At 38.1% G+C, this 18249-nt stretch overlaps 1 protein-coding gene across 1 annotated transcript in view; it reads right to left on the bottom strand.

Moving 5' to 3' along the window:
• The window catches only part of LOC104465916 (transcription factor SOX-5-like), a gene marked incomplete at its 3' end in the record, with an annotated part of 132682 nt that overhangs the window by 27833 nt on the left and 86600 nt on the right, over positions 1-18249 (bottom strand). The window contains exon 7 of the mRNA XM_010079153.1: positions 1152-1298. Within this exon, the coding sequence (XP_010077455.1) occupies positions 1152-1298 (147 nt within the window). The remainder of the gene's footprint in view (positions 1-1151; positions 1299-18249) is intronic.

The raw sequence follows: 18249 nt of genomic DNA, 5'->3' as shown, positions 1-18249 counted from the left end.
GCCAAGCCAAGGACAAACTTCGGGAAGCCAGGAAGTCTGCACTGAGGAAAGAAGAAAGAAAATGTAGACCCAGAGCTTGATTCATTAACACAACAGCCACTGGTTCCACACCATCTATTTTATTCTTTGAACATGTATCTCACTGAGCTGACAATGGTATTGTTGATTTGTCTGGTTATTTTTAATCCGTGCTGCTTTACTGTTAGGGTAAAAACAAGACACTACTGTCAATTCAAGGAATCTCTTCTGACATGATAAAGGACATGGACAGCATGCTAGAGGACAGTAACAAAAAGAAAGTACACATTTTTATCAAGCTCTTGCTTGGGACTGCCTTTTCCCCACATTTCTTAGCTAAATTCTTCCTGATTGTTTTGCAACACCTAAGATGTGCCATTCAATTTCGACCCATTACTTTTGCTCAGCTGTGGTATACACTGAACTCTTCTTCTTCCACTGGACATATTCTGTGTCTTTTTTCTAGGTATAACTAGTCACACACTGGTGGCATTATATAGATGTGATTACAAGCTCCTAGCTTGACCTCCTAAATGAATATGGCCCTAATTGCCCAGATATGACCAAGACTGCTCATCAGAGCCCACTGCTTGATGGACAGGTTCCAGCCCTGTTCTACAACAGAACAGACATCGCTTTGGAGGCTTGCTCCTCCACAAACTCCCACTGAACCCCAGGACAGAATCTGGCCATGGATGAGATGCCCCACCACTTTCCATCTCTCGACACACTGCTAACCTGACTCCGGTTTAGCATTCTGAAAGGAAATGACAGCTGTGTGCTGGAATAGAAGCTGGTCAAGTCAGCCTGCTACCCATTATTGACAATGAAAGAAATAGCAGTGTGATAGCTAGGACACTGCAAAGGAACCCACAGGATCTCAGTTGAGGTGGTGTCTGTTACTGATGCTGTGTATGAATGGTTGTTTGGTATAACTATGCTGGAGTCCTCCCACTGGAAAAATGGCATTATGAATATTCTCTTATTTTAAGAAGCCATCCTGAGAACAAAGTTGCCTGCAACTGAGAGGCACACAGATACCCTTCAGAAAAAAAAAAAAAAAAAAAACCAAAAAACCACATGCAAGTACCCACATTGTCAGAAATGCAATGCTGCAGGGCCTGGTACAGTACCTTGCTTTTGGGTGGAGGGCTGTTTGTGCTCTTGTCTGTGTGGATGCTGGTAGGGGATACAGCAGCACCAAGGTTACCCTGGGGTATTCCAGGTATCTTGCCTCCCGGAGACACTTGCATTGCAGCAAGTTGGGCAGCATACAACTGCTGTAAAAACAAACAAAAAAAGGGGGGGAGCAGGGGAGAGAGGAGAGACATCATTAATAAATAGTTTTCCCAAAACTTCTCCTACTGCAGATGATATATTTTCTTTCTGATGGGTATTTTCTATTTAGCACACTGGTATACTTCAAGACAAGAACTGTTATCTCAACTTTTATGACTCATTCCTCAGGGGACGAATGACAGATGTCACCATGAGAAAAGTTCTAGCTTCCCTGTGTGTCCAGGGATTCAAAACAAGGAATAAAAACTAATCTTCATGGTTTGCCTGAGCCACTGGGCAGTCTTTCTTTTCCTGAGATGACTTGGGCATAACAGGATCTCCACCAATAATAAGCATTGACCCCTGTGAAATTCACATGATGTTCGATACAATGGTCTCTGTGCTACCATTTCATGTTTTTTTTTATCTTACTTGTTATGTTTGTCTTGTTTGCGTAGGCTGTAAGGTGTTTGAGACAGGGAATGTCAAAACCTTGTTTAGCACTTGCTGTGAGAGTCCACTCTCAGTTGGATCCTGGGGAACGGCTACAGTCGATATAACTATACATATATCGATGGTAATGTACTGTCCATTAGCACCTAAAAGATCGAACCAAGACTAAGAACCCTTTCTATGATAGATGCAAAGCAGATACATAGTGGGAATGTTGTTCTCTTCAAAACAAAAACAGCAAGGCACTTTAAACACATATTTGATTATTAGCATGTGAATACTTATAATCACAGTCATCTGTTTAAAGTTAAGCCCTGCAGTAAGAGTTTAATGGACAGAGGTCAAAAGCAGAGAGAAAACAGGCAAACTGGCAGTGCCTGGAAGCTCCCCTGACCTCCAAAAAACCCATGGTGGGCAGGAGAAGCAGCAATTGTTGCTGCTTTGTGAATAGAGAGGAATTCAGGTGGAGCCAAATAGATGCCAGATTCCGAAGAGAGCAGGTAATGCAACAAAAGCTTTCCCTCCTTGGTCACAGTATCCGTTTCAAAGACTCATGCTACGTATTATTTGTGCCATGCAGTACATGTGTAATGTGTAACACTGAACGATGGTGCTCTCTGACTGCAGATGTTAACCGAGCTTCTGAGATGCAACGTGACATGGGATAACATGCAGGAACATGGAAGTGGATGTGAAAAAAACAAGGGGGCTTCAATATGACTAGTCTAAGAAAGTCTTGTTAGTGGTGCTTAGTTGTTTTGCTGCTGTTTTTAGTTAATCGTACATGTTGATAAAAGAACAAAGGTCAGACTGAAGGGCACGAAGAAATTCTAACCCAAACCAGCAAGTCTGAAAGAGGAAAATGAGGATTCATTACAGGAGCATTCCACATGGAGCTGTGCAAAAGGTAGAGAGCCACTGCTAATGTGAGTTCAGAGTACATAAGCCCTGTAGCAAACACTTAACTTGATCGAATGGGTAAGATTTACTGCTCTGAGTCTCAGACAACTCTGGACATTGTTCCGTGGTTCCCTGTATTCTTCCCTTCACTGGCGCACAATCCTAGCCCTTTCACATAATTAACACACTTCTGCTCTTTTAGGTGTAATCAGGCACCAGGTTCCTAGTTATTTCTTTTTCACTCTATTCTTTTCAGACTTTCTGTTCTTTTCAGGTTTGAATCCTTCTTATTTCTGTTCTCTACTTTGATCACTGCTTGTTCCTTATTTTTTGGTACTTCTTAATCACCATTTATCCACCCCTTTCTGTTTAGTCTCCCTCTCTTTCTCTGTCATCCATTCATTCATCTGTTCTCTCCTTGCCTCTTCCTCAAATTTATTTATTCTTTTATTCTATGTGTTACCCCCAGCGAGTCTGAGCCAAATAGATGCAAATCAACTACAGATAAAAGTCATCAAAAACAATCCAGACACAAATCAGTCACAGATTCAAATGTATGCATTTATCGGTTGAAGTTCATATCCATTCCTTTTTACAAGAGAAGACTAAATCCAGCAGGGAGAAAGGAACAAGGATCTGTGTGAAACAGAGAATTGTAGCAGGCAGTTCAAGGAAAACCAAGCCAGCTTTATGTATGAATTAATACATCAGAAGGGTAACAATTGTTTAAGAAATAGGACACATGGCTAGGGAACAGCTCAAACATAATCGGACTCTGGTGATGACAGAGCAGATCCAGGGAAAGCTTTTCCTTTTCCTTTTGTTCCCTATTGAAAAAAATGACAAAACAAATTGAGGCAACTATGAGAAAAAGACAAAAAGAAAGTCAAATGGCCATTGAACAGGAAAGGTTCAAGCTTGCTGCTAATCTATAGATTAGATATCAGAGAATATGTCTAGCTCACAAGTAAAGGTAAAAATAACAAAGTCAGTATGGAAACTTAGCAGTCCTGAACCAACTGGAGAACATTGACAGGCCACACAGGGATGGGTCTGTTGAGGACTGAACCTCCTGGAAATTTTGTGAGCCTTTGGGAAAGACTTTTCAAACAGAATCCTGACCCTGGAAAGAGTAGAAAATTTCCACCTCAAACAGCCCTCAACCTTCTGTTGAGGTGCAAGAGCGAATCACAAGAACTAAACTATATGAAATACATGCACAACATGGTGACCAAGAATCTGTACCATCTTCGACCTGTTCAGTGGTCACTGAGAAATCTGTTGTAAGCCACGGTTCCTCCTTCCAGTATCGCCATCAACCACATTTTTGACAATACATGAAAAGCAGATGATGACTAAACAAGCATGGGGAATGAATTTCCCTATGCAACAGCCCAGGAGAAAGCCATATTTTTAGGTTATAAATGAAATATATGGGATTTCAAATGTATGCCTTTTTCTCAGTTCAGGGACAGATACACCTTAAGAGAGTGAAGCACACAGTATAGTGTGGAGTAATCTGGAAGGAAGGGTGGAAGAAAACCTATAAAGCCTTCATTCATGCTTTGCACAAACTTACGTCCTCCTGCATCAGATTCAACATCTCACCTCTATTTAATTCATTTTGAGAATTAAAAACAAACATTAAATAAAATCTTATAAGAGGTCCCTTGTTAGAGTAGCCTCTTGAAAGGTCCCTTCCTGCAACACAAACCAACTATTCTACTGAAAAGCAACATTGGGCCCAGCTCTAAAGTGAAAAACATGTAACTTAAGAAATTTCAAGGGTCTGAACCCTATTTAACCACTAAGATTGCTCCTATATTCCCCTCCTCCCCATTTTAAAAAAGAAATGGACAGAAATATACAACACACATCACATTTCTTAGACTGTCAGTATTTTTGAGTTTTGACATTATTGAACTTGTCTGTTCATATTTAGTTGTTTTAGGACATGATGAACTTTACCCTATATCCAAGGAAAGGGCAATGGTGTGACCAAGTGCTGTGAATCAAAATGGACAAATGACAACAATTTATGCACACATTTCAGAGACAAACTGAACTCAAACAAAAGAACATTTCTACCCTTGCTTCCCCAACAGAGTTTCAGATTTTGAAACAGTGGATGAATTGGTCTCTGTTGAAATATCCAACAGTCATCTAAAATGCACCCTTATACTTTTCACAGTAATGAAACCAAGACCTCAAAGAGTGCAAGGAAAATTATGTTATTCCATATGACTGCTGTAACACACTGTTCTTGAGCCTCTTAATTTGTACCCCAAACAGAGACTCCTGAGGCCACTTCTGCTACCTTCAGCTAACCTAAAGGCTCAATCTCAAATTCTGTCACTGAAGGAGGTCATTTTGCTGCAGTACTACTCATACAGGACTTCCAGTCTATAGGGTTTTGACTTGTTTATTGTGACCAAGACATTCAGTGAAAATCAGAGAAGCACTACTGCTTTAGACAAGTTTATTTTCGCTATACATAATAAATGCAATAAGGATAATAGTCTGTATTTAATAAGATAGACAATACTTCTTCAAGAAGGCAGAACTGGGCTTCTGAAAAAGCAATTAAAAAGTAACAACTATTGTTTGTTTATAAGTAAATAACTATGCTTCAGCTTCCCTGCCCATGCAATATTGCATGTCTCGTTAATGTTTTCTCATTAACCTCTTACAAAAATCTGTATGGAAGCAAAATCAGAACAAAAGAATAATATGATACACTTTAAAATGCACAGGAGTTATACTTATTTTTACAAGGTTGCTTCTCTGTTCTTAAGCTATTAAACAAAAATTCCCCCTTCTCCCTAGGTCACCACCTAAACCATTTATAATTCATCCAATATATTAAGCAGAAATATTCAGCTGAACTCTCCAAATGGACTAGCTCTAACAGCTCGTGGCTTGATGACTCTGTAGTACATCAATAGCAAAGCCTTAAGGTTAGACCAGCTTTGAAAACCTTCCCCTTGGACACTGTTGTTACATGTTAACAATGCTCATTACTGCTTTGAGGGTACACTAAAAATGAATTCTTGTTCTATTAATACAGAAAATGAGAATGAGATTTAATAGCAATTTTAAAAAGGGTTGAACAAAGTGTTAGCAATTATATAGGCAGAGATAGTTGATTCAAGCACCTATAGGCATTTGGATTATAGTATTATCTCTTATTAAAATATTTTTATTAGTGAACAGTAGAGATTAAGAGTTCTTATTAAAAAAAAAAACACAACACAGAGAGATAGATACAGGTGGTACTGGGAAGTGAATCAGTTACTGCAATAAATTTGTTTCTGATATAAACTAGTTTCTCAGTGGAGTTACCACAGCAATGAATTTACAAACCACTGTGCTTAAATGTTTGAACTGTTGACTGATCCAACACTTCAATTTCTTCGTCATTCTGAGACCCATCATTAAAAATATACACATGAATGGCCCTGTTCTTTGATTTTTGCATAATCTGGGGGAAAAAATGGTATAAATTGAGATTCCCTCATTCAGAATACATGAATTTAATTTTCTTTACCTCAGATTTTATGCTTGTATAAGACATGCAAAGTGTTTGATTATGGCAGAAAGAATAAATTTTGGATCTGTTCAGGTGTTTTTTTTAATTAAAAAAAGGTCACAAGGAATTAGAAAGAAAAAAGAATTCACTCAAATGTTTCACATACATCCTACTGTAAGATAGATTTTTAAAAGTAGTGGCAACATAGGAAAAAAGATAACTATAGAAAATACAATTAAAGCTGCCCTCATGAGTGATTGGTAGTAATGCTTTCTAGATCTTCTATGAAAAAAAGTTCTTTATTTAGCTCTTCATTATGTATCTGAAAGGTACAAATGCCAGATTTTAATCTTTTCTGTGTCTGAGTTTCCTTCGAAGATTGCTAGTCAAACATTTCAAAGGGACATTCTAATTTGTACATTCAAAACTCCAGCAAAGGCTTTAAAGTGCCATTTGTTTGCACCAACTGGGAGGTTTTCAGAAAAGAAAGATAACACAAATCGCAAATTTGAACATAATTTCAATAAGCTCCTTTAAAACCTTGCCCAAATCACCCATTGCAAGGTAAATTCTGCTCAGCTTCAGCGCCTGACTATCTTAGGTTTCACTTTGAGCTAATTTCAGGTAAGAACAATTATAGCTCGAGATCCTGAGATTCACTTAGAGTATTTTGGTTGTGGTTTTATTTTATCTTGCTCTTCAGAATTCTGAACAGAGTTGATAGTTGTTACTGTTCTACCTACTGCATGTCTTTAACCCATCCATTTCCTAAAAAAAATTGCCCTGGTTCCCAGTGCTGAGGTATGCATATGTCCCACAGAGACTCTCTCTGGCAGGGGACCTTGCCTAAACTTTGAATCAGAGAGCATTTGGAACACTTTGAGGAACTGCCTAGAGAAATGGTGGATTTTGACTCCTGATATTTCTGTCAAGATCAGATGTGTTTCTGAAAGATGAACTTTAAACAAAGAGTTTATTATACCAAATAATATTTTACATCTTGTTTTGTCAGACTACACAATCTAATAGTCTCTCTAGCCTTAAAAAACCTGAGACTTAGAAGAAACATTAAGAAAAACAAGTTCTCATTAGAAAAACTGTAAAGCATTCACAAACAGAACAAGGCTTCATTTATGCACTTCTTGCATGCAAGGTACAAGCAGAGCCTTGTAACCACCATCTCTCTCATATTAGAAAAACATCACTTTTAGAATCAGTAACCACAAGTCTCCATAAAATACGATTCTGGTAGCTGACCTCTAGGGTTCCAGGCCCACAGCCCTTATTCCTGAGAATAATCCCACTATAGTCAACAGGACCGCTTTGCCTGTGCCAGGCTGAACGCACTAGTTCTTTTCTCATTTGGAACTTCCATAGTATGACCAACTGGGGATCCTTGGCATCCAGAAACAAGGCTGGAGTCCAGGTCCCTGAAATCTGAATGAGCTTTAAGTCTGTATTTGAAGTAATAAAGGCTTCTATCATCACTGCAGTACATTCAAAACAATGCTTGCTTTGCTTGTAAAACAGTGGAGAAAGTAAAAAATGTAGATACAGCTTACAGCAGGTCTGAGTTTTGTTAGAAACTAATGGAATTCCGATGGGTAGGAGAATAATTTTAGCTAAGTACAGCTCCACTTGTATTTATAGTAGCTTCTATGGGAAATACATTAACCATAAGTACTTTACAAATGTTAAGAGATTACGTATTCCTTGAAAAGCAGTTTTTAATTCTGTCAATGGAAAAATGCTATGCAAATGTTAGCAAGGTGAGAATCAGCACCCATGACATCAACTGACCATTTCTGGTGACACAGGAAGACTCCAGGAAACTTCTGATTAGAGCCTAGACCTTACGGCTCCTTTGTCCCATGCCTTAACAAGAAGACAATCCTTCTACAGGATGTAACTGTAGGACCTTATCAATAGACACTTCCTATCAGAGACTAATAAGATCTGTTAGTTTCTGTGATAAAATATCATTGTAAACTGTGTGTTTAAGATTGCCTGCTCTTTACAAATGAAGAGTTTTAGCTGGAAAACTGCCCAAGTGGCCTACATATTCATACACACCATGTTCACACCATATGACAGTAATTGAAATAGAGTGACTATATGGAATGCATATTGGAGAGGAAACTTGATAACGTCTTCTGGAAAAAGCTTGTTGGATGAAATGTTGCAGATGAACAGTATCCCCTTCAAGGAAAGTAATTAATATAGTAAATATTTGAAATAAATGTAATAACTTTTTTTTCCTGAAGTTTGTTGTGCAGCACCAGAATACAACATATTCTTCCTGCCAATACTATTATTTATTTTTATGAAAGCTTCTTTTGTTAGGAAAAGAGCTGAAAAAATTTCTTTAAAGTAAAGGCACACTTTTTGACAGCATACTCCTTAAGGAGTATACAGTAAGATGGGCAGTGGTAATGTGGAAGACCAACAAACAACAGGCATGTGTAACTTAAGAAGAAGGGGTATTTGTTTTGTAAACTGCATTCCCTTTATCACTGACTATTCTGTAATGAAAAACAGAGCTGACTATTCTGTAATGAAGATGAAGTGTCCATACGAAGGTTCCACATGGAGACTTCTGTCCCAGTTTAGCTTTTCCAAATTAGAAGCTTGAAATCATTAAAGTGGCACAGACATTACAGTCTTGTAGGAAAAATCTCACTACTGCCTGTTTACCACAAGTATGTTTCCCAAGAGCTTATATTTTGTTATATCCAGATTTTTGGCAACTAGCTCAGAGCACCTGACTCCAGTAAGAGTAATTTCCCATTTGAGAGAACAAAATTCTATGAGTGGCCATTTGACTAAATACTTATTTCATATTACATCGTTTTACTTGACCAGTACTGTATATCATCAATCACTGTTATCCATTAAGTGCCTAGAGTAGTTAATAAGCAAACACTGCCAGCAGAATTACTGTAAATAAGGTTCTATATATTTCAGATTGCTGAGCTATAATTAAGGCATTTCACTATTTTATACACATCTCCTTAAGTGACTCTTTCTCCAGTTTTTATTTATAGATTTTCTGTCTGCATTTTAAGTTGTTGTATTCAACAGGGAATTAAGTCAGGAAAACTCTGTGCCTGCTTTAGGACTGATATTGAATTAATGACTTCAAATCTGAATACTCTGTTTCTCGTGAAGTTAAGTGCAGAGCTCATAGTAGAAAGATTAAGGTCACCTACATTTCTTATTTTGAGACCACAGGTTTGCTCGCTTGAATGCTGATATGGTATCAGGTTCTTATATCTTGATGATTGTAAGATTCCTTGGTGACTTGTCCCTCCTCTTCTTCAGGAATAAAGTAATGAAATAGGTATTTTGCAGTACGTGTGGACCACAGCACTCAGCCTGCTCTAGAAACTCTTTTGTGACAAGCTGTGGTAAGAACAGAGTCCTAAAATACTGAAGTCCTCCCTTAATGGTAGCAGAAAGATGATAATCACCTACCAGATGCAAGCGTCATATTACCAAATTATAGTGTGTGGGAGGGGACAAGAAATAAATTAAACAACAAAATAAATTGAAAAAAAATCACTTAGGTATCTTTCCCAGCGTATTTCCTAAAGCTCCTCCATGGTTACACCTTCATTTGTAAGTTATAATATCAAACAGTGACATGAGAAACATATTCTTTCTGGTCTGTTTTCTTTTTGACATTAAGAATATTTCTGAACCTGGAGTACCAAGTAATTGCATCTGTTGTCCTTGGAAGTATAAATTAACATTGTTCCTCGGTTATCTGACGTGTACAGGAGCTCAGTGAGATCTGCTCAGCTCATTCAAAAGCTTAATTTGCTCTTTGAACTGCATTGTATTATCTGGTCAAAGGGTCTGGATAAAGGCACAGGAGACAGAGAGTGACAAACTCTTATTCTATCATAAGCAACTTTCAACAGAGCTCACTTTCACAGGCTCAGAGAGCCACAGCTACTCTCCTCCAGTTCGGGTACAGAGGAAAGAATGTGACGTTTGTGCTTTAAAGGGAAACTAAGGACTGCATTTGAGCTGCTTCCCTTGTGCCCAGCCTCCCTGAAAAGAACACATAAAGGAGGAAGTAAGAGTAGAAGAAGAATATTGAAAGGGAGGGACCACTGATGGATAGACTATCTGAGCTGCAGAAGCAAATGTACCTATTCTGAGAGCTAAACTAGAACAAATTCATTTGTAGAATAGTTCTGAAGAGACTTTTTTCCCTTTCCCTTTTTCCTTAGCATCGAGCACTAATAGGATGAGACATGGCATCTTTATTCAGCTGCAGCAGTTATTTTATTTTTATTTTATTTTATTTTTGGAAGTAGAGAAAGTAGAGCAAGGTTATTATTTTGAGGGTCAGTCTGAACGTCAGTCCTGCAGTGCTAGCTTTCCCATTTAAGGGTTTCCGTACTGCAGAATGCTTGCAAATAAGTTCTATCAGAGTTCAACAACAATTAATTTACTTCTCATGTAATTTTTGTTCATGTTCATTGCCTTACACGCTCATTACCCAAGCCCTCCAGAAAGCTAATGAGTCTTACCTCATCCTATGGGATCCCGTTGTGAAGTCATGGGTATTGATACAGTTCACCTTCCCAGCAGCACGCTGTGATTCCTTTCCATAAGAGCAGAACACATGACAAGAACTGTGGAAAGCTCCAGCTCACATGTATGTTTCCTTATGTTTCCTTTAGCTTTAACCCACATGGAATCCCCCTCTTCTTGTAAAACGGAGTGTATGTGTTCTAGGAATTACTACGGACAAAGCTTGCAGAAAAGGTCAAGCAAACTTACTAGACCAATAGGGAAAGTGTAATTCCAACCAAGGACATAGAAACTGGCCCAACATTTTGAACATTAGAACATTTTGAGCCTCACTGAATCAGAGCAAAACTGATTTATGTTCCAAACCAGAAACCAGCTGAGTTTCGCTCTGGTCAGACTCCTCCTAATACTCTCAACAGTGAGTCCTATCCACTTTAAACTCACAGAAGTGCCTCACTTCAAACCAGTCCTATTGCTATATCCTAGATAACCTACATGCTTAAAAAAACCAAATTCACATTCGTTGAACTAGGATGCTTGATGTTTGGAGAAGACAGGCTACAAAGAGAAGACGTTAAGAGTATGTGGAGGAGAGCACCATCATTTGTTAACAAAATTTCTGAGAAGAGCTGAGAGAGTAGAAAAGCATTCAATTAATTTCATTGATTTGGAAGTTCGTTTCATTATATGAAAGTCCCCCTTTAACAAAATCAAGTAGTAGACAACTCAATAGATGTTCAATCTTTTTAATTTTTGATTTTATGATAAAAATGGGTGTGGTCTGTAAAACTCCCCTGCCAATGGAGCCCATAAAACTCCAGAGAGCCTGAAACCTCTGTGAAGCTTTGGCCAACTTCTCAGGAAATAACATAAGAAGCTGTTTTCTGGTTCATCTCATTATTTCCATGCTTACACTGATGTAATGGGAAGACTGACATTTTGCATATTGCATTAGGACACGTACAGAAGTTTAATTCGTAATTCTTAGAGACTTTGTTCCCTCCAAAGTGGTCTCTGGAAACATCTCAAATCCCTCAGGATTTAGTTTCTGACTCTCACTACAATGAAACCGCAAACACTAAGGTCCAATGACACTGCATGGTCAGACTTCAGCCCACGCATGAAAAGCCTTAAATGTACTCTGAAACTCTTCTGACACATGCTGTACTCAAGGTTTAAGAAGCCGTAGGCACAATGACATGATTGAAGGTCAAAGGGAATTACATTTTTAAATTTTATGTTTCTCACATACTACACATCACCCAAGCACAAGAAGAGCTTGTATGGAACTTTACATAGATAAGAGAAATACTATGGCTGCTTCCAGTTTTACCAATCCATATGGATAACAAAGAGCAGCTGGAGCCTCATGTTCCCACATCTAGTGTGAGCTTTCTGCTTCTCAGCATCAAAGTGACCAATGGAAATGCAACCTTCTCCACATTTCTCCACTGTCACTCTTTCACCCTGAGGAAAGCTGTGAAGTCCTAGACTCTTCCAACTTACCTAGTCTACCCTATGGAAGTGTCCTCTCTCTCATTTAACTCTGCAGCATTTTTCTCTTAAGTCTAGATGGGGCAAATGCAGAAATACATCTCTCCAAACTCCTGTTTTTCAGGCAAAAAGGATGCCATTCATCAGCAACAGGACTCTAACCTCTAACTCAACTCTTAAAGGACTCTGTCTACTCAGACACATATTCTACAACCACTGATGTGCACTATATTAACACTACTTAACTAGTAACAAGCTCTATAATTCATTAGTACAGCTAATTCATTCATGACTATTTATTAAAGTTGATTTTCACAATTTTTTTGAAGCACTGAGTAAATTTTTTTTAAAAAGACATAAAAACTGTAGACTCCTGAGCGAAAACAGTGCTTTTCGAAAATTGTCCCCATTACACCAATTTTTAGTATGGAATTTTTTATAACAAAAAGGTGAATCTGCTTGTCCAAAAACATTAAATACTGAAATTACTGTGCATGCTTAGTGGACATTTTTTAATGGTTAATAATGTGGCTGGGTTACCAAAAGAGCTAATCTGTATTTTAAATTGTTCATCTGGAAATTTGGGTTAGGAGAGGAAAACACTAGAAATTTCTATGTTTCAGAAAGCAGTACCAAAACACTAAACTCTTTTCAATTTGAAACAACAGCCAAAATTGATGTAAAATCAAATTTTAAATTGCTTCTGGCTGAGCAGTTGTCCGTAAAGCAGAAGGGGTAGGAGTACCAAAGAGTTTGCAATGGAAATATGGAGAAGCTCTTAACTGTAGTCACACTAACAAGAGCTGCTATCATGAAGTAATAACATTATCCAGAAATCTTTGTTCATTACCTCATTCCTAATGCCATCTCATTTCACTTGAGTTACTTGGGTCTGATGATGGGGTTAATGAGCAAGGAGGTGTTTGAGTGGGTGTGAATTAGGGGCGCCGCTAAAATAGAAACTATTTTAACAGTTCTGTGTTTAATATAGTCTGAAGCTCTGTAATTTTTTTTCAGGTAAAATACTCACATGTTCCAAAGCTAACACTGACGTTGGCAGACCACAGACAATACCTAGACATATTCATATTACATGGAGTATTACAGAGGGACTCATGCTTCTATTCCTTTTCTGCCTCTGTCATTCTACCCACAAGTCTAACATAGCAGAAATGCTAATGCTTCGATTTCCTGTGTTCAGAAGTTTTCCTCAAAAATTTAGATACTTAATTGGCCATGACAGAAAACATCGCTGATAGCTTCTCTCCCCCCATCCCTGTACTCTACAAGCCATCTTCACATACCGCACAGCAATCCATGACAATATGTTCTAACATCTGCCTCCTCATATGATGTACAACCTATCTGACTGACCGGTTTTATGCTACTCCAAGACTGGCTGTTCATTACAGTGCGAGGGTGAAGAGTACTCATTGCTTCTTCAGTTAGCAACTGGTAAATACATCTCAATTTTGAGAAAGACTGGGAATGTCAAGCAGGGATCCTCCTCACCTCCTTCCATATAGCAACGATCCACTCCATACAGTGCCTTCCTTTATCGCTAATTATGTGTCACATTTCAATCCAGAACAGGGAAGGTCTCTTGTGGACCCTCTCATTTATCACTAACATATTAAACATTTCTGCCAATTAAATTTTTCCATGACAAGTATTAACATTACCCAATGTTTGTGACTCCAGCGTGGGAAGCGTGAATAATGCAAGAAACAGCACAGTCCTCCATTACACAGGGACACATCTTGTTTTTGCCAAAGTCAGCAACTGTAAAAACTCTCTCAACTTCTCCAGTTAATATCACGGCATAATACAGCCTTTTGGTCAAAGTGATCATATTCTAAGGTAACATAAAAGCACTTCCCAGTATCACTGGCATGAAATACAATCTTTACTCTCACCATCTATCTTTCCATGATGTATTTATCAACATTAACATACTTCAGGACCACTGTCAATTGCCCAGAGTCATCTGTCACGAAATGGAATGAATATGGCTATTAGGGAAACCATGCACAATAGGATATCTCCACTTCCCAAGGATGGAAAACTCAACTGAGCTACACATATTTGGTGGTTAAAAAGTTGTCTACACTGACTCCAACTCAGTGTCTTTCATAAATTCTGGCCACTAGAGAAATACGAAATCAGTTGGCCTTGAGGCTCCATGTCCCACCAGCAAGCACAGAAATATTCTGACTTTATTGTCCACTGTTACTCACTTGCTAACTGGAATTGCATAGGCAAATGACAAGGGAAACTGAACCACAACAGAAAAGTGATGTGAAGTGGAGGTAAGTGAGGAATCCACCTGACTAGGTCTGGGCTAATCACCCTCAGCTCCCTTTATAAAAACTAGAACGGAACCTGCAACTTTAGGTCAGATAAATTATACATGTTAGCCATCAACGGGTAAAGATGATTCTCATCCCACCATCCCAAGTACAAGCCAGGAAAAAAAAAAAAAAAAAAAAAACCAGCTAGCCTCTGCTCAGCATGTCTATGTCACTTTTAAAATTTTGTGTTAGCAGCTGATTTTTTAAAAATGAAATATATCTTCCCTCTCTGAAGTTCAGTAAAAATACACATTTCCTTTTTTCTTGTTACACAAATAATATGCAAAGTTACTTTGTCTTCCTCAAAGTTGTACAACTGGTAAGGCATACAGCTACATTTTCAGCACAGAACATGTGGGAAAGGGCATATAAATCCCCCAAAGTTGCCTGCAAATTACCTTGGATTTGTGCTGAGAACATATATGTTAATGTAAAGTAGAGTGTGAACCCAAGGAAAATTAAGACAAACACTGACAGTTGGCCAATCTTGCCCTTCTTTACTGTGTTTGCCTCAAATATAGTATGTTTGTAAAAATGTGTGAAATACTTCTGAAAATAAAAGTTATACTCCATTTAGTTTTAACAAGCAAAGGAACATATAATTTACAATCTTCTTCAAAAGGATCTGATTTACTAGAATTCATGGAGGGATGTCAGCAAATTCCTAGGAGGAGTTAGATATCTAACTTATTGAATATCTTGCAAATTTTGGAACACAGGTGTTTCATTCGGATTTTTTCCTCATATGTCAAAGGTGATACTGATTTTATATAATGATTTCTTTTTAAATTTTATCTTCAATTTAATGTTCTAAAAAGAAACAGACCAATGCTTGTACCATACATGGTAACTTTCTTCCAACAGTGGTCTGTTACCACATTTCATAAGGGAATCTTTGCCGCCTGCATCCCAGTGGTGACTGGCAGACAGACTCTCTCATGCTCCTCTTAGGGTATTTTGAGAAGGAGATTCACATCATTAGGATACAACAGACATATGCTGCGTGGCTCATCCCCAATTAAGTAAGACCAATTACGATAAGTTAGATCTTTGTCATTCAAATATACTTTCATTATGCAACTCTGAGCCCTGTCCCCAATATTTAATATACTGCAAGCATAGGAAAGATCCACTGGAGCTTCCCATTGCAGAAGAATGAACTATGACTGGAAGACAACAGCCATCCTGAAAGGCCTTTTGCTTTAATTTACAGTGTAGGAGGATTATACGGATTTTAATGAGCTTAGGATAAGTAATGTCCTAGAGGACATACATCACAGATTTTCTCATAAGACTGAAAATATCTTACGTTCCAATATTGTTTATAATTAGTGTCATTGTCCAAACTGTTTCCCTTAGAATCATTGTTCTTATAGATGACACCTGTCAGCATCATCATGGACAGCTTTTTAGACTTTTGGCCCTCCTTGAAAGCAAAGAATTGTATAAATATATTGTTTTGACTAACAAGACTGGTAACAGGTATGAGATGTTCAGGGACAGTATAATGTGTACGAGCAGGATTATATGGCATTTGCAGACATGGGGGGGAATCACTGGTTTTATACCTCCAGAATTAACTGTAACCACTCATTAAATGGAATTGCCATTTCTGCAGTAGCAGAAACAAGCAACTCCAAAGATGGTATCTATTCTCATTGGCTAGAGGAAATCTAAGAAGTTGTCAGCGGTATTATCCTTCCTTCCTCCTTCCTCTCCCCCCTGCTTGTCTTCCATATTCTGATGGCTGTTCATGAGCTCAGCTGTCATTCTTTGCACCAGGGAAAGATAGATGGGGCACACCAACCCCAACCTAAGTGACCTTTGGATGTGACAAGATTTTTAGGTCAGTCCCACTAAATGGAAGCCTTGGTGTATCGAGGCTTGCCTCGGGGTGAAATTTCCAGTGAATTTATTATCTCCCAATGCCCTTTGGACTGCTTCCCACCATCAAACACCATGGCAGCACTCAGAACAGGAAGAAATACATTAACTGGAATCTGATCGTTTTAAAAGGTTACAGCTGCCCAAATATAATTTAATTTCATACTTGCCCTTTGAGGGTTTGGTGTATATTTTCATTTTATGACTGCAAATGATAAAGCTCTTAAGATTCCAGGCAATAAAAAGGAAAAGGGGGGTGAAAGTATTTTAAGGGTTAGGAGTCTATTCAGTTCATATTCAATGAGCAAAGTGACAAATCAGCTTTTTTTTAATCTAACATTTCCTCATTTTTTAAAAATATTCATACCTTTCTACACTTGCTCATGAACAATACCTTTTAGTGAAATCAAAACTGTAATGCCACCCAGTGTGACATGAAAGAAACATTTGACGTGCAAGCACCTACCTATCCTACATCCATTAAGGACCTGATTCAGAGCAGTGATTAATGTGAAGTGAAACGAAGTTATCTGAATGAACTGATGCAAGAAAAACAATCAATCAGACTTAGGAAAATGCTTAAATTTAAGCATAAGACTTGGAGTTTTGACAGGGTAGGCCATGGCTTGTTTTAGAATCTCTTCTTCTCTAACTTCTTCTGTCTGAGCTCAGGTCACGTATACAAGTTCATCTACCCACATCCACACAGTATGATAGAAATCAGGGTACTGAATACTGCTTTTGGGGTAGCATTCAATTTGGTTAGAGTCCCATAATTGAGCAATAATGAAATACTAATGCATGAAGACATGACATCCTAGTGCAAAACATGAAATGCTGGGAAATTATGTTTATTTTCTATTTTTCCCACTTAAAGTGAAAGAAAGCACTATGTACTGAAACACATGCTACCACACAAATGTGAGCTTGGCCAGCTTGGACTAGAGATAGGAAATGCTGAGTACTCACATCTTTCACTGTATCCAATGAAAACTGAGTTATGGAATGAATGCCACTTCACCATCAAACATTCTGATATAATTTTGGTGACTTTCCTTTCCACAAAACTAATCACAGGAAAAATAAAACAGCTGTGGCAAGGAGGAAGGATTAAGTGTGAACGTTGCATATCCTAATTTCAAAGCCACCGTAAGAAATTAATTATTGCTGGGCTCCCAAATCCCTTCAGGCCTCTTTAAAAATCTTATCCAAACATACATTGATATATACAGCCCGAATTACTTTCACCACCAGTCTATCAGACCAGAGTATGGCAAGGAGCAAGGCTGCCATACGAATGGGAATGGGATGAGTAGGGTTCATTGGCCTGAAAGGAACTATATTCCAAGGCAGCTATTGGTGACACAGCAGGACAGTAAGCTATACATACATGGCATACTGCTTACCCTAAATATCAATAAGCCCAGAGTTTGTAAAGTAAATATCAGAATATTGAACAAATACCAGTGCAGAATTACTGTGGGGAAAGTAAGCAATATTTAAGGACAGTTTAACCTACTACAAAATGTCTTAGTGCTTCTATCATGAATTTTCAAATTTTAAGAAGTTCAGAGTTTAAAGGTAAAATCAACATCAGAGTTGAAATAGGAGGTTAGCCACATTCTTTTGCCAAATTCAGACAGATCCATTGATTCCCTTAATGAAATTTACTGCTATATTCTGTGGCAATGGCCCAAAATATTTAAATAACGCTATCACAAGCTATCATATTTTGGTGCATGAATGGAGAACACACTGTTATAATCTGCAAAGAGTGTTTTGAGCCATGAGAAGAAG

Source organism: Pterocles gutturalis, unplaced genomic scaffold, assembly GCF_000699245.1.
Source record: "Pterocles gutturalis isolate BGI_N339 unplaced genomic scaffold, ASM69924v1 scaffold33103, whole genome shotgun sequence".
NCBI lineage: Eukaryota > Metazoa > Chordata > Aves > Pterocliformes > Pteroclidae > Pterocles > Pterocles gutturalis.
The sequence above is the reverse complement of the archived record's forward strand: the minus strand, read 5'-3'. Positions and strand labels throughout refer to the sequence as shown.